Source organism: Tympanuchus pallidicinctus, unplaced genomic scaffold, assembly GCF_026119805.1.
Source record: "Tympanuchus pallidicinctus isolate F22 unplaced genomic scaffold, pur_lepc_1.0 scaffold23, whole genome shotgun sequence".
In the NCBI taxonomy this organism is placed as follows: domain Eukaryota; kingdom Metazoa; phylum Chordata; class Aves; order Galliformes; family Phasianidae; genus Tympanuchus; species Tympanuchus pallidicinctus.
The window spans coordinates 8181083-8202720 of record NW_026294740.1 but is presented as its reverse complement, the minus strand read 5'-3'; the positions used below and the strand labels follow the sequence as shown (position 1 = coordinate 8202720).

The window sequence follows — 21638 nt, the reverse complement described above, 5'->3', positions numbered from 1 at the left end:
TTGACCTTTGCTCATTGTTCCTAATTTAATTCCCAAGTTCTGTGAACAACCAGGATCGGAATGATTGCCAGAATGCACCCATGCCCAATGGCTTCAAGAGCAAGATGATCGACATACTTGGTTACTTTCCATAATTCCCAGTGATGGTGAATTATGGTGCTGAGCGTCCCATGCACAGAGAGAAATTTACTCTTAGAGAAAAATTAAGTGATAACAAACTCATTAAGATATCTGGAAAAGTCATTTTTCTGCAGTGTCATTTCTAGCAGCTTTTTCTGGTCCAACTTCAAATTCTCCTTCATGAGACAGTTCTATCATTAGTGCATTTTATCATCAGCATTTTTTTCTGATGTGTATGGGAAATTGCTATGGTAACACGAAGAAAGTCCAAAACAGTGAAAATTCATAGAACTTAAACCAAGTATTGCTGGGTCTGGCTGCAAGCAATCCGTTTCCTGTATGAAATATGACATAAACTTACAGTGCATTAGCTACTTTGTGCTTTTTCCCACAGAAGGTGCTAGTATTGTGTGTTGAGGGTGTGCCATGGTGTCATTTAAATCTACCTGCTTCGTAAGCAGTCAGTCCTGGTGTTACAATCTCCCTTCATGGAACAGATGCTATCTGATCTCATTCTGAGATATCTCTGTCACAAGGGAGAAGGGAGACAGAAAAGAGTGCAACTGTTGTTTTTCCTCACTGCAGGATAGAACACCTTGGTCTCAATGTTGTCCTTCAGCTCTTGGTTGGGGTTCCCCTGGAAATGGTGCATGGAGCTGCAAGGATCAGCTTTGTGTACGTTGCTGGAGTCGTGGCAGGTAGGTTACACTTCTGCATGCCCTAGACAGAGAGGCATCTGAAAGTAGTCTGGGATGACTTTGGCAAAGAAGAAATGTTTTGTGACATTTGTGTAGAGGAGAAGAGCAGTCTGATCTGTGTTTAGGACACTTGTGGCCCCACTGTACATTCCTTGCAACCCGTAGAAGGCTAGCAGAAATGTGGCATCACAGGCTTCCATCATCCTCCTGCATGAGGAACCTTTGTCCCACCCCACCCTGTCCCCAGGTCCTGCGCCAGCTCTTCCATTTGTCCTGCACTGTCTGGTTTCTACAGCCTAAGAAAGAAGTATTTAGTTGTATGTTGTGATCAGTGCAAAGAAATCTGGAAATTAATTTGATCGTGAAGCTATAGGTTTTGATTGATGTTTAGTTTGTGCTGTACTTCTTTTATTTATGTTTGGCATTTCCAGCACTTTGGAGGTGATGAAAGTTAGCTGACAATAGATCAACATCTAATTAAAACAGGAGGAGAGTGTGAGAACAACAGAGGGCTTCACGGTGGAACCTGGAACAAAGAATTGACTGCCACAGTTCAAGATTTATGTAACTGGGAAAAAAATCACCATAATTTTGTTTTTTCAATAATGAGCAGATAAAATCATTGTAAGATAGACTGCATTCCTGGAAGAGGCTGTGAAAAAGAATAATTGGATTAGGGCACAGGGCAAGGCATGGTACAAGCAGCATCTCATTAATGCAGAGAGAGAAGTGAGCAGACCAGCTCTGGTGTTTCTTGCCTATTATTTTAATAAGCATTAAAGTGGTTCCCAGTCTGCAACTCTCCAGGCACAAAGTTTTCTACATAGATCAGTCTGCAAAGTCATGGGGCTTAATTTGTACATACACACTGCACATCTGTGCCAGGTAAGCAAAGCAAGCAAGCACTGAACCTGCTATGATTGAGCCCAGGTGAGCACTGCAAGTTGATGGCAGGGGAAATTCTCAGTGCAGGTTGGAACTATGAATGTGGTTGGACAACCCCAAAGAAGCATTACATAAGCATAATCCCTCTGTCTCTTTCTGTTGTTAGCCAGTTATTAAATGTGCTTTGTTCTTTGACGTATGTCAGGAGATGGAGGAAGGAGCCTGAGGATGTGGCGATATAAAGATAATGCAGCTCCTAAACAATCAGGAATAAATAGTAAAATGTGGATACATGCTGCAGTAGCCACTCCCTACTTTTGTGTTTTTCTCATTTGTCTGGCTTTGACAAAAGGATATGTGGAAGTGTAGATGGAGAGATGCAGTTAAGTGCTTGGGTCCTGCAATGAGCGCATGGATTCTGATTACTCCTTTCTTAACTTCTGATTAACGTGTCCCTTAATGGCATTGCTTAAGAGCTGAGAAGTTTCAGGTCCCTGTGGTGAAGAAGGGAGCTATATGCTGGTGGAAGCTCAGCTCTTTTTTGACCATAATCACCTAAACAATTAGCCAGGAAGCCTATTGGAAGATTCTGTACGACTGATGACTCTCTCCAGAGTAGTCATTGTGATTTTTCCCCATTTCTGCTCATCACAAACGTCTTCATTATCCCTGCTTTGTGCACAAAGTCTGCCTTTGTCTCTCTTTATCTTTTCAGTTACCTCTAAAGTTTGCTATATCGTAGCTTTGAGCAGATCCAGGCCTCTAATTGGGATAAAGAGAAGCAGTGTCTATGTTTGAAAGTATTTCTATTAGCAGTACCTTTATGTGATTGAACTGACATTTTGCCATCTCATGATGACTGCTTTCATTCAGGTTATTTTTAGGAAGCTTTACTCTGCAGTTTTATAAGTAACAGGCTGAACATTGATCAAAGTCCTGGGTTTAAGTGATCAGTCCCCAGTCTTTTAAAGTTTGCAAATATTTATCTTGTCAGTGCAAGAGCAACTTCTATTTTATCCTTTGGTGATGAACAGGATGAAGGCACTTGTCCATCTTCCTTGTTGTTTTTTTTTTAAGCAGAGTGTATATATACTTTTTGCAGTATAGGTTCAAAGATGCATTGCTCCCTCGTGCTGGCTCGCAGTCTTTTTAAGTAGGTACAAAATAATTGGACTGATTTCTCTTTTCCCCCTTCCTTTTATTTATCTCCGTATTGCTGACCTGTAGCAGATGATGCAGAAATAGTGGTTATTGTAGAAAAGTGATTTTATTTGGCTGATAATTCTGACAAAGCCTTGTTCTAATTCCCAGGGTCCCTGGCAGTGTCAGTGGCTGATATGACTGCACCTGTGGTTGGCTCCTCCGGAGGCGTGTATGCCCTTGTCTCGGCTCACTTGGCCAATATAGTCATGGTGAGTAGCAGAATGCCTTTCCAACCTCTTTGAAGGTGAGCACCTCTGGGATTGGGAAGAGGGCCTGACCGAGCTGTTGGTCATTCAGGGCTTGCTCAATGGTCTCACCCCAGTGGCCTGGTCCTGGAATATTACACTATAGTTGGTGGATTGGTGCATCAATGACTAACAGTTTGTAAGCTGAATCCGAAGGTGCTGTTAATATTTATTGGTATATTTGAAACTATCAGTTTTTATTGAATGGATTGAGAACTCTTTGGAAGAGAAGGAGCTGACGGCATCTACAAAAGTTGCGGAGCTGTTTCTGTCTGCAGTGTGTCATATCATGTTAGGAAGTACCTAAAGAAATTTTTTATTTGTTGGATTCTTTGTAGAATATCCCTTATTCCCTTTCATAAAACTCAAACTGACACTGAATTCTGATCATAACAGCGTTGCTATCTTTTAGCTGTTTCACCTCATGAAGTACTTCATAAAGGTCAGTGAATATCAGCACTGTAATTTCTGGAAGATCTAGAAACAGCAGCTCATCCAGGGTCCTTACAAGGGCTGTGGCAAAGCCAACATGTCTGCCTGTGCAAGCCCTGAGCTTAGCACTGGACAGCAGTGGTTTTGCTGAGAATGCTGTTTTTCACATGGTTCAGATTGCTGTGTGGTGGTACAGGAGCACGCATCTGTCCTTTGCTAGCAGTATCAGAGCAGAACAACCATAAGAATAGTGGTAATTTAGCTCCCAGTGGGATCTGTGTGAGATGATAATGTGAGCTGGATGCGGCAAAGACAGAGGGTTTGATGTATGTGCTCTGGAAAACACGTGCGTGTGTTGTGGTACTTTTATCAAGCCTAGAAGATGCTCTTCCAGTGCAGATTTGAATGTAAAATCCAGATATCCATGCAGCATCACTTTGTTTTCTTTGTCTCTTTTCCAGAATTGGTCTGGAATGAAGTGCCAATTCAAACTGCTACGCATGGCTGTTGCCTTGATCTGTAGTAAGTATTGTGCAATACCTGGTGAATAAGCAATCCTGTCTCATTTGTCTTTGTCCTAAGGGTTTGTGCTGACACAGGGAGTTCTGACTTTGCAGCAGTTTTGGTAGGAACTTGCAGCTGGAACTTCCTCATGCAGAAGTCACATCACTCTCAAATGCTGATTTTGGTTTTCAGCATAAGCATTTTTAAATGAGGATTTGTTGTTAACCAGCATCTGTAGCATATGGAATTGTGAAGATCTGGGATTTAAGCATCTCCTCTCTGAATTCACAAACAAACAGTACTTTCATAATGCTCATGTTTAGGCTTCCTGGAGCACTTGCTGTATGTACAACACCATTGTACATACATCAGTCAATTATCTTCCAGACACATCCCCAGGGTGCCTTGATGAGAGAAACCGGATTGTATATTATCAACAGAAAATTGTCTTCAAATTCTGGTATTTTTTTTCCTTATTTTTGATATAAACTTTGAAAGAGAAATGTTCCTTTGCCTGTCTACACTCTGACAAGCCCAGACCGCAGGGGAGATCTCATCTCTGTGTGCCTTACATAACCATGGCTTCCCAGCCTCCCTGTGCTCACTATACAAGGCAGTTTCTTTTTCACTCTTTTTGCCTCTTCAGAAGATGTAGTGCTGCCTTGCAAGGTGGAGTTGAGAAGGGATAGACTTAAACTATTAATTTATTTTGTCCTTGTTGTTCCAGTGAGCTTTGAATTTGGAAGAGCTGTGTGGCTGCGATTCCACCCCTCTGCCTACCCTCCATGCCCACATCCTAGCTTCATGGCTCACCTGGGAGGGGTGATGGTTGGAATCACCCTCGGTGTCATTATCTTGAGGAACTATGAGCAGAGACTTCAAGATCAGACTTTATGGTGGATCTTCCTTTCTATTTATCTAATCTTTGTGTTGTTTGCCATCTTCTGGAACATTTTTGCCTACAGCCTGTTGGATTTGAAGCTACCTCCCCCTCCTTGAATGCACAGGACAGGAGACTCTGGAGAGCAGAAGCAGTCTGCCAGCTGCATTATACGAGAGAAGATGGAGGTTCTATTTTTATATTTAACTTAGGGGAGGATGATTATTTTGAACACAACCGTGTGTGGAAGAAGATGCTTAAAGATCTCACAAGTGAATGGACTGATCAGTTTGTTATTAAATCTAGCAGGTACTGTAATGCTGGCTGGCCTGGGCCCTGCAGTTTCTTCACTGCTAGGGCTTCCATTGGGCACCTTGAACTTGGACATTTATCACATGGTTTGTTAGCACACATCAATATTCTGTATGGGATATTTGCATTTTCCTGGTCAGTGCTGGAATTACAGCCAATTGTTGAATGAATCTCCTCAATATTACTAAACACAAGATGGAAAAAGAGCAGTCAGTTACTAACTAGACTTGCATGACACTCCCAAGGCAGACTGGGTTTGGTTTCTACAGATACATTTGACTGTTCAGCCATACCAGTGCCACTGTCTAATTACTTGAATGGTTCCTTAAAATTTTAAGCCTTTGGTGGAACTTGTTTTATGCACCTTTGAAAGGGATCAGCAGAACTTTGTCACCCAAAGTGATGGAGACTGGTCTTTCAACTACAGGTCAAATGAAATTGCACTATAAACCTTGGAAACTCTTTAGAGTGATGTGGATACTGGGCTAGAGGTGAATTTACCATGCACGATTTACTTGATTTATACTTTTTTTCCCAGCCTGTTGTGGCTACAGCTTGTGGCTGGGGTTTCTTTTTGAGAGATGGAGGAAAGGAAGGCAAATGTTCAGTTTTGATTTTGTCAGTTGACAATGGGGTTTTTCTTCTCACTTTATTTGGGGCTGTATTGATTTAATGCCTGGCCTGCAGTGATATCTAAGCAGGGATCTCAACTCTTCCAACAGGCTCCAGCTTTAGAGCCATCCAGTCTGTTTGAAGCCAGCTTTGTCCACTGAAGGTATTGGGTTAAATCAGGGTATGTGTCTGGCTTCCTCCTGAAGTGGAAAGAAGTGTTACAGTGAACGTTGTGAAGTTCATAACACTGGTTTTCAAATGGCTGCTAAAATCTGAGGATGGCAAGTCTTTCTGAGGCAATGGAAGTTCAGAGAAAGCAACAGTCAGTTGCACTGATGCCTTTTTGCTTAGCATAGGTCAAACCCAGATTTTAGTAATCTGGTTTGAAACACAGTCCATACAGCCACACGATGCGTGCTGCCTGAGTGAACCTGGGGACCAGACTGGAATGTCTGCAGAGTGTGTGTCTGTGTAAGGTGCATATTCAGTTTTGCCTCTCACTTTGGAGAGCTGCCAAACTACAGTTGAGATACTTGGATGCCTTTCTTTTCTCTCCCCTTTGTCCACCTAGTTTGGTACCTTGTATAAAGCAGAAATGGGAGTCTTTGTAGATGAGCTCCTTTTTTCCTTTTTCTTTGCAGCTTGGTGCCCAGCCACCGCCAGCTTTCCGTGGCACATCTTGTGGGCAGAGCAGCAGCTGGGTTTTCTCTGTGGCTAAGTGTTTTTGTATCGTAGGCTTTATTCTCTCAGTTGTGTAATTGGTGAAACCACAAACTGGTGGGAGCCTGTGTTTCTAGAGGGGACGTTCCCAAGAAATCATCAACTGTAGTTCCCTTATTTGCCTTTGCAGGAGAAATCTCTCCAGAAGGTAGAAGTTCTGCTCCTGTGGTATCTGCTCGTAAAAATCCTGTTGCCTCAGGGAAAGAGAAGGGGGAGAAGGAAGAGTGTCTCTACAGCTGGGAGTAAGCGTTACGTGCAAAAGAACCAAGTTTTGCTGTTTGTGCACAGAAATGGAATCTCAGAGGGCACCTTTCTGCATGACTGGCATGTTTGTGGCCCTCAGATCGAGGGACAAGGGTCAGAGCTCTATTCTGTCTGAAGGAACGGGCTCATTCCCTGTGCTATTTCATCTCAGCAGATTGGGTCCAGGTCAGAGCGGTCACAAAACTTTATGTGCATTGCTTCAGGTCAGGAGCTGGTCAGCGAGTTCCATGCTGATGGAGATTGTCTCCCTGGAGAGCCATAGACAAGCAGGAGGGGGGAACTAGAATGCAGAGAAAAGCATGGCTAATGCCATTCTTTCTTCACCAATTGTTAAGCCTTTCTGAATACAGATGCCTTTAAACCAGAGGTGAGCAGGAAATGGGAATTGCCAGATAGGAGCTGCACAGAGCAGTCTAGGTGCCCTTCCTTGGTCCTTCATCCATAAATGAACATAGTGAACACAAAGTAATTTTTTCCAAAAAACCTCTCACTGAACTTGTGAGTTGTTCATCTTTCCAACTTCCATTCCTGTGTTCCCATCTGCTGTCTGAGCAAATCTGAAACAGCCCTGGGGATCAGAGAGGTCAGACTCGAGCAGTACTGGATTTTTGTGGGTGAAGAAATGAAAGCCTCTTTCATTCCTGCTCAGCAGAGCTGAAATATCTCCCCATGTATAGAGCAGATCGTATGCATAGCCTGTTCTCTATTAAGAATATCAGCTTATGGAGTCAGGAGCATTGTGAAGTGCTGAAGTTTTTTATAATTATGTTTATATCACTGAAAGTATATTGTGAAAACTTGTTATATTTTTACAGAGTATCAGGAAAGCCAGTTAACAATGTTTTTTAATGCACCCAGAAGTGCCACAGCACTGCAGTGCCAGAGAGCTAACAGCAAACAGGCTTTGCTTTTACCTCCAGATGTCCTTGATGCTGCTGGCTTATGGCAGAGCTCTGCTATTCTCCATCCTGCTCACTTGTGGTTCCAGCTGATCAGTGGCAGTGTGTTCCTGAAGGAACCATCCGCTGACGACTGGTTTTGGTGGTTGCTTCTGTTTTAGTCCAGATGCTGCCAAGATTTTACATTGCTCAGATAAAAAGATAAAAAGTGAATCTTTTGTGTGAATGTGCAGCTCCAGAACGGCAGACAAGGACTGTTAGCAGTGCACAGAGTGGAGATAACGCATGTTGGAGGAGTTTATTTCGTGCCCCCGTCCTTGAGTGAGGACACAGCGCAGGCCAAGCAGCCGTTCCGTGTGTGATTGCCGGTCAGGCAGCACCGCAGGGCGGCTCTGCAGCTCCTTCGGGGACACCTGCCGGCCGCGCCGACACAGCGCAGAGCCACGCTGAGCCCTCGGCTCGGCCCATCCGAGCTGGGAGCAGCAGCTCGGACAGCTCTGGCAATGGTGGAAGACAACCTGGGAGAGCAAAGTCCACGCGGCTTGCAGACTGCGCCTGTTATTCCTCGATTCTTGGATGCAGGTGGAGATTAATTTTGCACACATCAGTAATAACAAGAGGAGGAAGGAGAGGATGGGTGGGAGCGGTGCTTACCAGGAACCGTCGCTGACTGAGGTAGAGAGGAGTAAAAATGCTGATGAATTCACTTTTGCCAAGTTTCTAAGCCAACACCTTTCTTTTTTTCCCCCCGTTAGTCAGTGGGGCAGCTGGGCACTTCTGTGGCACATTGTGTTTCTACACTGCTTGCTCTTTCAGCAGAAGGAAGTATCTTGTCAGTGGGGACAGGGCAGGGTGGAGAAGTTATTGCCTAAAGCTGCTGGACTAGACATAAAGCTTAAGGATTTTGTGTCCCAAGACCTTGCTTCTGCTGCATTACACTGCCCTTGTTTTTTAAGTCAATTATATAGCTTCATTTTGAACTAGGTGTGAAGGATGGAGTCTGACACATTTAGAACTGATACAAAAATAACAGCTATCTGCTGGCCTTATGTGGCTGCTGCTGTTTTGTGCCAACATTTAGGCTTACAGGATCACAGAGAGGGTCTTCACACATCAGTGAGTAAAGAAAACTTGAGTCTGTGTAACTGCACAGAGTTCCACTTTGGAAACCCCACTGGCTTTACCTGAGGTGGAACTAGAAAACATGAATGCAGTTCAACACCAGCAACCTCTGGAGGCAATCCAGGATCCAGAGAACAGAAACACCTCTGGGATTGTAGGCTCTCCGACTATCACTGCTGTTCTGTTTCCTTTGTAGCAGGGGCTGCTTCCCACTGCTCTGTACTGTGACTCAAAACATTCCTCCTGCGGTCAGTGATGCTGAGAGCTGGTTGTAAAGGAAAGCAGTGCATTTTGCAGCTCTGTAAAGAACTGCACTAAAGACAGAAACCAAGCCCGTTCAAAGGTAAATGTACTTTGAATGTCATCTTTAATCAACAGCACTTAATTGGAAAAAGTTTTCTAATGAGATATTCCTGAAATGCCAGTAGTAGTAGTTCAGAAAATTTATGTTTCAGGGTACTTGACAATACAGAGCACAAAATATTCCCCAGGCCTGATTCAAGTAGCAACATCTTTAATTTCTAATGAGCTTAATAGATATGTTAGTCACTGTCTCCTGACTCCCTCAGTGTCTCATTAATTGGCAAATAAAGCTAGTTGCTCAGCTTTTCTTTTGCTTACACTACTAACCTAACAACATATCCAAACGTTAAACACAAAGCACTAAACAATGTAATTTTCTGCCTTAAAATACTGAGCAAATGATACTTTCCCGTTAAGGGCTAGTAAAACAAAATATTTGCAAGGTAATTACACTATGGTATGTTTTCAAATATTTTTGTATTGTGTACATTCTGTATATTTTTGTTGTAACAATATTATTTGAGCGCAGAATCCATTAAATTTTTGTTGGTGGATTTTTTCCCCCTATGAAACAGAGCTGTCTTCCATCACATGCCAAAAATCATCCAAGGAGAATCTTCCAGTCAGTTTTGTAAGTTTGTCTACAATTACAGTATTTAACCAAAGGGCAGTCGGCTGTAAGAGCTGAGATGTCATCTTCTAATAACGACATCAACGGTTCATTTTTATGTTTCTAAAGCTGTCTGATAAAGGAGAAAGTGAATCGCTGCTGTATTTCTCCACGAGTTAAACAAGGACAGACGTGGCTTCTGAGTGGCATTCAGACACATCTTGTCCCACCACATAACAGCTGAAGCTCCATGGCAGCAGTGATCTCAGAACTGAGGGGAACGAAGACCAATTACATCAGACTGCTTAAAACTTTTCCCTGGGACGGAAGGGTTGCAGACTAAGCGCACATCTCAGCATCTTCTAAGCATGGCTGCACTTCTTCCTCAGCTTTTCATAGTTGATTGCTGGAGACAGTTGTGTGTCACACCCTCCAGGCATGTATCCAACTAAACTAGCTGCTTCTGTGTTATTTATTAGGCTTTTTGTTTCTTCTTTTCTATTTAAAAGTATGATTTTTACTAGGATTATGCCAACACAAGGAAGTGTTTTCAATTCTTTTTTTTGGACAGTTTATTTCAATTTATGAAGAAGTTTTATGAAGTTAATATTGACTCTAGAAAATCTTCACGATTAATTCTTCACTACATACAATTATTTTCATTATACAAAAGCGATGCTAGGAATGTACAAAGAAGATCTTGGTCACAAAAATATAAACAAATGAATTGGATTCATAATCTAGTCTGGGAATTTAACATGCCTGCCCAGCACATACATGAACAGACTGAAGCACATACCAGTTGAGTCCTAAAGCCCTGCCCAGGCTTTCTGTCTCCTGTCAATAAATAACTTGTTTCTTCAATCATAGAAGAACAAAACTGTTGATGTGAAAGTAGGAAGTAGAAACTAGCTACAGACTTTTTATGTTCTCTCACATGAACAAAGATGAACTCATTTACTGTCATTTATCTAAATGTTTGTGCTTCTTTTTCTACTAAAACAAGTAAACGGATCTTAATTATTAGACATGATAATTTTAAATATACTTAAAATATTTAAAATACTTTCCTTTGTCATGCTAACGCTTTAAAAAAGCAAAACAAAACCCACAAATGTAATGATTTTCTCACAAGATGAACACATCAGTTCAGGAGAATGTTAAGCAGTGAAAGTAGTGTTTTTTAAGATCTGATATTTACACATTAAAAAAAGCTCATGCTGCTTTCTCTCTAAAGGGAGAGAAGGAGCTGAAATTGCCACTTAGGTTTGACTCAGGTAATGCTTTTAAAAGAAAACTTTCTGCAGTAGTGAAACTAAGCTGCACAGAAGAAATTAATGATTTATACAATACTCTCCAACAACTGTAGGATAATTAAGATAATTTTAAGCCACTGCTGTTTCTTTCATGAATTCCTCAAGGACAGTCACTACGTTTCTGGCTTCTGGCATTTCTGCATGTTCTACTTTAACTATCTTCAAAAGGATGTCTCCACTGCCGCAGTTCTTTAAGAACATGTAACACTTGAACAAGGCGTAGTGGTTCATTTCAGCCTGTCGAATAAACCTCTTCAGGTTGTTAATGTCCTGTATTGCCTGGAATGACAGTTACAGAACATTTTCTTATCTTTGTATGTGGAAAGAAAATACGATGTGGAAAAGTGAAGGAAGAATAGAGACAAATGAATTGACATAAGAATTGAGTGATGTGTCTTTACCACACACCAACCATTACCTTCAATTTAAAGTTTTCCAAAATTTGCCGGAACAGAAATGGATTTCCACCTTCAGCACCATTTACAAAAGCATGCATCCAGTCCTCACAGAATCTGTTGCTTCCTGTTAAGTATTCAGGAACACAGAGAAGGCGTGAGCAAAAAGTAAACCAGCTCAATATGGATACACAGCTGCATTCACCTTGTTTCATACAGCTGACAATATGTGAGCCAGGAATTAAGCCTGAAGGAAAAAAATACACATGGAAAAGCGAACACAGCTACAGTGGCTGCATGAAATCCTGCTCTGATTGTTGAATTCACAATTGTCAAAAATCCAACTGGGGAGAAAAAAAAAAAAAATTCAGCTTCCCAGAAGTGTATACATTATAGTTTCATAGTCCGCAAAGTAGAACTGCTAAAACAAATTACTACCTGATAGGAAAAGCAGCGTTTTAGTTTCCAAACAGAATCCAGACTACATGGGCATGAACCTATGAGCTGCTGAATATCCTCAAATACCTCTAAAACCAAGGAGTCTCAGCAGCCCAGAGGAATACAGGGGTGTTAACAACTGTAATCTCACCTGCATTGTGCAGCTGAAGCTGGGCTCCAGTACAGTCTACAACCATTGACTTGTGCTGTTCCTCAGTCATGGCAATGCACAAGGAGGTCATTGTGCCTTCCTGAACAAGGCCTTGGAGGCTAGCAGCTGCCAGAAACCTAACACAAAAACTATTGTGAGCCACTGTTTCTACATGGTGTCTGAGTGAGGAGAAGAGGAAGGTATCACACACGAAAGCAGTTACTCTCATGTTCCTCTGTCTCATAACATCCTTACCTGCTAATGTCTTTTTCTGTTCTTTCATCTGCATTTTTTACTTCCACAGGAGTATAACTCAGTGCCTTAAAACAAACAAAAAAGTTTAGAAGTTAGACACGAGTTGGATATTACTTCTACTGCTGTACTGTATTTACTAGCAAGAAATACAAAGCATATTAATTTTGCTCTTTTCAGAGTAAGAGAAGAAGCCAAGGGAATATTCCACATTATAGACGTTGCAGCTGGCTTTGCATTCAGAATACAGTGATTATACTTAACTAGCTATTCCATCCAAAGCCAAAACAAACAACAATAAACAAACAAACAAAAATATTGCAGAAGATGTTTCTAATTTACACCTGTTTGAGAAAGGAAACGTAAGCAGCATTTTAAACATATTAGAGTTGTGGAAATAGCTGCTGAAGCTCTTCTATTTAGTTAGTTAAAAATACACATACAGCATGTAACAAGAAGGCCAGTTTCTCCTGGAAGAGCTGTACTACTCTCTGAATTGGGCATATGGAATTCTCAAACCAGCTTCTTAAGTAGGGGTTAACACAAGTCTCCAACGTTTTCTGCTGTAAAACATTAAAACATGAAACCGTTTAGTCACAGGTTTGATTTCTACACACACAGAAGCCTGTTAATAATCTATTCAACCTAAAATATTTAGATGTCAAGTAGCTTTTCATTGCAAACCACACTAGATCAAAATAATCAGTTTGACATTTAAAGCCATGCTTTTTGCAGTGTAAGCTGTGAAGGGAAAGAACTGTAATATATGATACAAAACATTATATCACATTATGATGCATACTCAGCAAAGAGTCTGCTGGAGCATGCAAGATGAAACAGAAACATAAAATATACTGGTGACAGGACAACCAGTAGAAATCCTTCCTTGCTGTTGAGAACTGGCAGGGCTCTTGGTAGACACAGAGACCCTTCCTGTAGATTATTACATTTTCTTAGTCATTTTTCTCTTTGAAGCTAACTGCAAGTAACCTCTAAGAGATTCATGACTGGCACAAAGAAGTCCCTCTTTTTTTCCCCTCTTGACTTTTGTGGTTAACAGTACTCTAGACATTCACTGTCTCTACAGTGAAGCCTGTATCCATCTCTGAGTGTTTGTTTTCTACACACTACATCTTCTGGTTGGCTTGAGTAACACGTTTGTTTAAAATGTCATTTTCACCACTTAACAAATGTAAAAAGTTAGATCTTACCTCCAAGTCAAGGCTTAGCTTCAGACTTTGAACGTATTTGTCCAATTCAAGTCTGAAAGTATCTTCTTAAGGAAAATAAGATGCATCAATTAAGATCCACATTTTGTGCTTTCAGTATATGCTTGTTTCTGATATTTTAAGTTACATACATAGTGGAACATATGCATAAGTGTGCTGATTTCAAGGAGAACACGGACAAAAAGACAGTATCATTTTTCCATCATCTCCCTCTCCATACAGATATGGAAAGATAATGGTAAGGATATAGTTCCAGACCTTTCTCTGAGCCACCTAGGAAACAAACTACATATTCTGGAGCACTGATTTCCGATTCTAGTGTTGCTGTTTCTAGAAGACTTTCATGTTGGAAAAGACAGTAATAACAACCAACTTTACATTCTGGTATACTGTGCAAAAAAAGAAAAAAGTTGTTAAAGATATTACTATAAGTTAATGTGGAAAGTGTTCACTTACAGCTGTTATTAACAGCAGCAACAGACCGGGAGCATGCAATCACAGCAGGTTTAAAGCTAGGTGATGGCAAGGTGTGCCATGCTACCAATGTTTCTCAGACCTTTTCATTCACAAGTAATTTTTAAAAGCATATCTTACCTCAAATCCACAGTTGCTACATTCCCCATCCCTTCGAAAACAGCTCCTTTGGCCAGGCGTTTAGCAATAAAACCACGCAGTTCGGTTTCTGCTTCAGCTGGTAAGTTTGTGTCCAGCAAAGAGAGGCTTTAAAAAGCAAGATGAAAGCATTAGCAAGTAACAAATGTTTTGCTTCTGAAGAAGAGCAGAAGCGCCTGCATGCCGTCACGCTCTGCTTCCAGGAGGAGCACTGTGGTTTCTCTCTGTGCCTTCAGGCCCATCAGTGCAGTCAGCAGTTTGCCCACCACAGCACAGCCTGCAGTTGTGCTGCAGCAACGGCGTCCTGAGGGGACGGGGCGCGGAGCGCCGTACCTGAAGTCCCGGCCGGGGGGGCTCCCAGGTGCCGCGCCGCCATCGCCGCCATCCGCTCCCCGCCGCGATGACCTGAAGGCAAGGAGCTCTTAGCACGCCTTTTGCAGGCAGAACGGGCGCTGGGAAAAGGTACGGCCCGAGGGTGATATAGCGCAGGAAATCAGAACGTTACAGGAGAAAAAAAAACAAGAGTCTTTACGGAAAGGTGCAAATAAAAGCAGAATGGAGCGGCTGGCAGCGCGCAGGGCCTGGGAACGCCCGCCCGCGAGGCCCCTCACCTGCGGCTCCGGTAGCCGTACAGGCTGTGGTAGGTGCTGCCGTGCCGCTCCGGCCGCCGCTCGTCTCCCGCACCGCCGCTGCCCTCCTCGCTGCTCTCCAGCTCCCGCTCATCGCCGTCCGGCAGCGCCGCCAGCATCACGGCCCCCGCCGCCCAGCCGCGCCGCTACGCCCCCCACCCCCGTTCTCCGCCCCGAGGGCTGGGCAGGCTGCGCCTCAGCGCCTCCCGCGGCTGTGCGGTGCGCGCCGCCCCCTCGCGGGGTGAGGGCGGTGCGGAGCCCGCAGCTCAGGAGCGGACCGGATCAGTTGGTGCGCGCAGCGGTACCCAGCGCAGGACTGAAGGACCGAGTGAGCAAAGCAGGACGGCTCGTGCAGCCGCAACCGCCGCTCACGTGATTTATTGAAAGACGCAGTAGACGTTACAGAATCCGCACCGCTCTACCCAACCCACCTCGCAAACCCGCAGCCCGCCCCTCAGGCTTACACAAAATGGCCGCTCCCGCCCTCAGGCATGCCGGGACGGAGCTGGTCACGTGAGCGGCCCCCCTTCCCGCCGTCGCGCGGTGCGCTCTGGGAGCTCGGGGGCGGCCGTGCCAGGAGGTGCGTGGCGGCCATTTTGTGCCTGCCTCGGTCTGCGCGGCGGCGGTTGTGGGCGCTGCGGCTCGGCGGGGAAGAAGGTCTGCCGGTCTTTTTTTTTTAATTATTATTATTATTATTAATTTTTTTTTCTGCGTAGGTCGCGTGTTCCGTCGTCATGGGCCGTAAGAAGAAGAAGCAGCTGAAGCCTTGGTGCTGGTATCCTTGCGCTGTGTGGGGCGGGGTGGGGGAGGGGCGCAGGGTTCTCCTCCGGTGTCTGCGGAGCTCCGCGCCGACCCGTGAGCGCCGATCTTTTTGTTGTTAATTTTGTGGGTTTTTTTCTTCTTTTTTTCTTTTTTTTCCCGTTGGATTCGTGCTCACTCCCTCTCTGTGCCCTCATCCTGGCCCGGCCTACCCCGTGTCCTTCCTCTCTAATCCTTCCCCGCCCCCCGCTGGCCCGGCCTGCCCGCTCGCCCTGCGCTGGGCCCGGAGCGGCCGTTGTTCCCCACGAGGGCATCGCATCTCCGTGAGCAGCGCCGTGCTGGGCGCTAATCAGTGAGGCAGGAGTGGTTGCAGGAGTGAGAGCTGTTGGAAAGCTCATTTTAGAATATAAAACTTGTATTTGCTGCGTCAAAACATCTCGGCATGTAAAAATATCAATGGGTTCTTCACGAGGTAGCCCTTTTGTAATCTGCTTTTTGTTGAAGAGTGATTGCAAGCATACCTCTCTGCCGTTTTTTTTATTAGTCTTTAATAAAGGAATTTATAATCCGGGTGGAATTTGTTTACCAGGCTTTGTTGAAAGTGAAGGACACGCTGTTAACGGGAAGCAGGTTGTACCCAGTGTAGTTCTCCTGCTTAGCAGGATGGCTGCAATGCCTGCTGAAGCCTTCTAGCTGAGCTGCACAAAAGAAACGGCCATTTGCCTCTCATTACGCAACAGCTCGAAAAGTTCTTCAGATGTTTCAGTTTAGAAACAAAGTTCTGTTATGATTACAATGAATCTTGTGATGTCTTAAAGTTTTGGTCAGTTGGGTGGCTGAAAAGGGAGTTCTCCATTAAAACTGTATTTTTTTTCTTCCATAAACGTTAGCTGCCAATATGTGTTATTAATTGGGTGCTTCAGAGTATTTGGTGTTGCTTCCCATTTGTGGATCTGTCATCTTTCTCCTTTGCTGCTCTAGCAACATTTTAGTAATATTTAAAATTTACATTTGAAAATATGTAAAGGAGGAAGAGGAGTCCACTTAGAAAAAACTGTGACTTAAAAAAGCATCTATCAGAATGTTATGATTATGGTTGCATGGGCACATCTTGCTGTTCTCTGGTTGTTGTTACTGGGTGATGTGAAGAGGGAGGTTTGGTTTCAGACATGGATGAAATACTGGTGCTCTGAAAACTCAGGGTTGCTTTCTGTGCTTTCAGTTTCCTTTAGGAAGAAAAAAACGACAATACTAATTAGCTCACTTTCAGTGTGAAATATTTCCTTAACGTCTTCAAAAGGTATTGTAACAGGGATTTTGATGATGAAAAAATCCTTATACAGCATCAAAAAGCAAAGCACTTTAAATGCCATATATGTCATAAGAAGTTGTATACAGGACCTGGTTTAGCTATACATTGCATGCAGGTAAGAAGCTTTAGTCTTGCAGAAAACTTTTTTGACAGTGTCTAAAATTGGAATAATCAGCTTAAAAAAATGTGTTCTCTTGGGGTTTCCACAATCCTGGAAAATGATGAGAGAAAATCAGTAGTGTTAAGCTTCACGAGCAGGTCTCCTGATGTGCTAGCAGTTTGTGTGGTGGGTATGCAGCAGAGAAATTTGTGGTCAGTTTTTGAATGTAGGAGTGGATGAATTGCATTGTCTTGGTGATTAGAGTTTTAGAAACTAGTTTTAGACGTCAGTAGTTACAGTGACTAGAGGAGTATCCAGAAAATGGCTGACTAGAGATATGCTTCCCAATAAGGATGTTTTGTTTGTCTTTTGAAATTAAACTAGTGCAGACAAACCTAAATCTAACCTGAATTTTGATCAGGAGGTTTTTTTCCTTCCCTTCTTAGGTACATAAAGAAACAATAGACGCTGTTCCAAATGCTATTCCTGGGAGAACAGATATTGAACTGGAAATCTATGGCATGGAGGGCATTCCAGAAAAAGACATGGAGGAACGGAGGAGGTTACTTGAACAAAAAACTCAGGGTAAAGTGTGATCTAGCTGGTTATCTGTCATCTCCGTGGTGCTTTGCTTAAATTGTTTGATCTGTATTCTTTGTGTGCACTGTCCACGTTGAATAGTGCGTCTTCAGCACACAGTAGGCAGTATTGCTTTGTCTTGAAATCACAGGTCGATATTTTATTGTTCTGATGTGTTTTGCCTGCCTCTCAAGACGTTATTTGTAGGCTTTGGGAAGAAAGCTGTTATTGATGTTTTGGGATGAGTGCTTTTTTGAGGAGTAGGGGAGTTTCCCTCGTCTGTTTTTGGATTTGAAAATTGATTTGTGGTGTTTTGGCCCTGTGTGATACATGTCTCCCTCCTTAAGAGTAAGAGCTGACTACACTGCCCTAACTGCAACCCTTGACATGACCTATCACGTAGAAAGACAAGTGATGATACTTCTTTTTTTTTTCCTGTTCAGAAAGAAAGCATTCAGCTTACAGGGATGATGAATTTTAGGGTTTTGTTTGTTTGTTTCGTATAGACCAGGAATTACGTTAGTCTGACAGGGTAGGAATACTTAAATCTTCTTTGTTCTGGAATTATGCCTTTGAGTTGTTCTGGCTTATTCTCTCCAGCCAGAGGCTTATGTGAAGGTAGACCCCTGTTACACTGAGAGTTGCTATAGTGTGAGTCACTTCCCTTTATTTTCTGTACATATAATAGTAGACACACAGTTTCTCTTCTCTAATCATGTGAATTTTTGAACATGCTGATAAGACTCGAAATGATTGTCATTCCAGCTACAATACTCCAGATAAAAATTAATTTCATAGAAATTGTTTACTTTCCTCTGACCATGTGCGTTGTATGATTCAGCAGAGAGCCAGAAGAAGAAGCAACAGGATGATTCTGATGAATACGAAGATGATGAATCTGCAGCTTCCACTTCATTTCAGCCCCAACAAGTTCAGCCACAGCAGGGGTACATTCCCCCAATGGCACAACCAGGTTTGCCTCCTGTGCCGGGTGCTCCAGGGATGCCTCCTGGTAAGGGTGCTGTTTTTGAACCAGTTATTGAAAGGCTGAGTAGGAATACAGATCTCTACTTGGAATTATCATCTGCTAATTGGTATTCTCCAATGCAGTGGGTTTGTGCTCTGAAAATAGTTTAGTGAGGTGCATGTGAGCAGTTCTTCAGGTTCTTCCTGCCCCTGGTGCAGGAGGTGCACGTGTTCCTCAGTAAAGCAGATGAAAATAGCTAATGTTTGCATCTGGGTAGAAAAACTGTCAGTGTGATACTAAGACAGATCAGCAGTTTAAACATAGATCTACTTTGTGATACTTTGTAACAAGGTTTTAGAAATAGAAGGCTGAAGGGATACCCTGGATTTGTGCTAGCAGAGGATGGAGAGTTTATGCACAGAATACATACAACTTTATTTTATTTTTATTATTTTTTTAATTGCAACTAAACTTGCAAAAAGCACTTCAATTAGTGACAGTGAAAACTGCCCTTTCTGATGTTTTCTGCAGTGTTGAGGCGTGCTCTTTAGAGATTCTGCTAAGAAAGGTTACAATGGGTGTCTCGCAGAGTTTGGGAGCAGTGGATCAAAGTCAGATTTATAGATTACCTTTTATATCTCATAATTTGTAAGTGACATTATTTCAAAAACAAGTATTTTACAGTTTCCTGCATTGAATAGATTTGGTGATGAATATACATTGTTGGTGCTTAAAATTTATTTTCCTTTTTTTAAGGTATACCACCATTAATGGCAGGTGTCCCACCTATGATGCCTGGAATGCCTCCCGTTATGCCTGGAATGCCACCTGGGTGAGTAGCTAGAAAGATTTACAGTGATGTTTCCATGCTTTGTGTTTTAAGCTGTCACAGAAAGAGTAAAGCTAATTGGAAATAACGTTCAGGAGCCTGTGAACTCTGTAACCTTAATGTTAAGATACAGCAAAAATCTGGATGGCTATAAACCAACATTAAAAATACAGCCCAACTCTGAATCTATGTGTAAAGTATGTTGCCTTTCTCTTGATCTTATTTAGTAATTTCATAATGGTTTTATAATGTGTTGTGTTGGTTTAAAGCCTTACGTGAAGCTCTGTTTGTGTATGGCACATCTTGTACCATCTGGCTGTCAGTCATCCAACCTATCCAGAAAAAATACTGGATAGTTTAAAGTTCTTTAAATATGAGAATAAAATTCTTGTGTTTTGGGCAAGAGTAAGTTGTTGGTATTGATGTTTGTTTGGGATTTACACCGTACCCTATCATAATGTGTTTGGAAAAATCACAGTTAGATTTTTGATTTTGTCATAAATTTTCACAGATTACATCAACAAAGAAAATACATGCAGTCATTTTGTGGTGGAAACATGTAAGCATCTCATTAATGTAATTATAGGTACATTCATTATGCCATTTTATGTTGTATATTTGATAAGATTGAAAGTTGTCTTACTTGAAAACATCTGAATTTTGCTGAAGCATTTGGGGAAAATGTCTAGCTATGTTTTGTTGTATCATGAAGCTTTTATTCTTTATCTAATTGCTTGTTATAAAACTACACGTTGCAGGAAGCACATCCTGCAGAATATTAATTAAATAGGAACTTTGGGTTTTATATCCTTCCTTGTGTCAGAGTGCAAACAGCTCCATGTGCTTAGTCCTTTACCTGTAGGACTTAATGCAGGAGATTTGTTTTTTAAAGCTGTTCTCTTCTGAAACACTGGTATTCTTTGAACAGTCTTCGAATGTAGAAATAACATCTTTATCAGACATCTTTGTGGATGTTCATGATTGCAGCTTTTCTGGGTGGAAACTGAACAGAATTTTATCAAACTTGCTGGTGTTTAGTTCTCCTTAAGGTCTTTGTTAATTGCAGATGAACGTAATGTGTAGTAAAAGAAGCAAATCAATTTGCCAACAACTCGCTATCTGCAGTTTTTCAGGCAGTTACATTTCTGGTGGCAGCAGCAGCACCTTCTAGGTTTGACAGTTGTCCAAACAGATAGCAAGACTGACTGCCTTGTCCAGACTTTAATCCAGAAATGGAGTGGTAGTAGTGTGTTCCCAGCTGTGCTTCTGCGCTGTTGTTCCCTTAGTAGGCAGGTTGAGAAGATAGTGTGGCTGGGTTACAAGCTGCTATGGAGAATGAAGACTCACCTCCTCATGATTCATTTTGATTTTGAAACGGGAACAGTAAATGTTTCTTGGTTTTGCTATGTAGAATAGAAATTGCTTCATAGTGATGATTTGGCACATATTGGCTGCTACAAAACTGTTCAGTTTCCAAAATAAGATAATAGATGTTCCTTCGTTCTGCTTCCTGTAATCCAGCTTCAAGTGTCTGGAAATATTCTGAAGTGTATATCACGAGGAACACTAGTTCTGGAATCTGATAACAGAGGAAGTGAATGCTTGGGGAATGAAAATTCAAGTGAGATGTATTTGGAGTTTAAATGTTTTTATTTCTTTGTTGAAAAACACATAGCTGCAGTGAGCTGGTTATTGATTGCTTCCTGAAATTATTTGCTGTGTTATTTATCTAATACAGGTAATGTGCCACTGTTTTAGTGGTCTATTGCATGTGTTTGTTCTAATGATCACTTTACTCAATAGGATGATGCCAATGGGTGGAATGATGCCTCCTGGGCCAGGAATACCACCTCTTATGCCTGGTATGCCACCAGGTAAGTCAGAGCTGTCAGACAGATATTGTGGTGAGAGATGTTTACTTACGCTGAGATTTAGGATTTATGTAAAGAGTGTACAGATGTTCACTGCCAGCTTTTTGCAGTTCAGTTGCTGCAGAAGCCACTCTTGTGCAGAGGTGAAGTGGTTATTTCTGGCTTTTGACTAAGATAAGTCATGGTGTTTGATACTGCTGTGCAGGTAAAAAAAAAATTGAATACAAATTTATTCTTCCTATTATTGTTCGTCTGGCTTTTTTATTGCCTGGTCCATCTCCACTCACTTATTCTAGTGTCTGTTTTATAATGTAAATATATATATAATGCATATAATACAAAAATAGGAAACTATTGTGGAGAATGAGAAACAGTCTTGGTGACACTCAG

The 21638-nt window shown here is 42.2% G+C and overlaps 3 protein-coding genes across 22 annotated transcripts in view; 2 read left to right on the top strand and 1 right to left on the bottom strand.

Annotated features, from left to right (window-relative positions):
- The window catches only part of RHBDL3 (rhomboid like 3), a 79319-nt gene extending 69650 nt beyond the window's left edge, over positions 1-9669 (top strand). For all 6 annotated transcript variants that reach the window (XM_052688398.1, XM_052688395.1, XM_052688396.1 and 3 more), the window contains 4 exons: positions 706-818; positions 3015-3115; positions 4045-4105; positions 4815-9669. In XM_052688398.1, the coding sequence (XP_052544358.1) occupies positions 706-818; positions 3015-3115; positions 4045-4105; positions 4815-5086 (547 nt within the window). In that variant the 3' untranslated portion in view covers positions 5087-9669. The remainder of the gene's footprint in view (positions 1-705; positions 819-3014; positions 3116-4044; positions 4106-4814) is intronic.
- On the bottom strand, positions 9233-15256 carry CUNH17orf75 (chromosome unknown C17orf75 homolog). Of its 2 annotated transcripts, none has more exons than XM_052688401.1 (10): positions 14814-15256; positions 14536-14607; positions 14185-14310; positions 13839-13979; positions 13573-13630; positions 12805-12921; positions 12365-12429; positions 12110-12246; positions 11544-11647; positions 9233-11404 (listed from the first exon to the last, which is right to left on the bottom strand). In XM_052688401.1, exons 1-10 carry the CDS (start codon positions 14948-14950, stop codon positions 11195-11197), a joined length of 1167 nt encoding a protein of 388 aa, XP_052544361.1. In that variant the 5' UTR covers positions 14951-15256; the 3' UTR covers positions 9233-11194. The 2 variants fall into 2 exon arrangements, with proteins under 2 accessions (XP_052544361.1, XP_052544360.1); XM_052688400.1 differs by having other exon boundaries at positions 12805-12924; positions 14814-15252.
- The window catches only part of ZNF207 (zinc finger protein 207), a 22573-nt gene continuing 16075 nt past the window's right edge, over positions 15141-21638 (top strand). For 8 of the 14 annotated variants that reach the window (XR_008208011.1, XR_008208016.1, XR_008208007.1 and 5 more), the window contains exons 1-7: positions 15419-15606; positions 16891-17017; positions 17449-17587; positions 18423-18593; positions 19305-19380; positions 19889-19936; positions 21181-21251. Coding sequence is in view for 2 of the 14 variants with exons in the window: in XM_052688389.1 (XP_052544349.1) it covers positions 15566-15606; positions 16891-17017; positions 17449-17587; positions 18423-18593; positions 19305-19380; positions 19889-19936; positions 21181-21251 (673 nt within the window). In the remaining 12 variants the exon portion in view is untranslated. The other 6 variants (XR_008208017.1, XR_008208013.1, XR_008208009.1 and 3 more) reach the window with 5 other exon arrangements.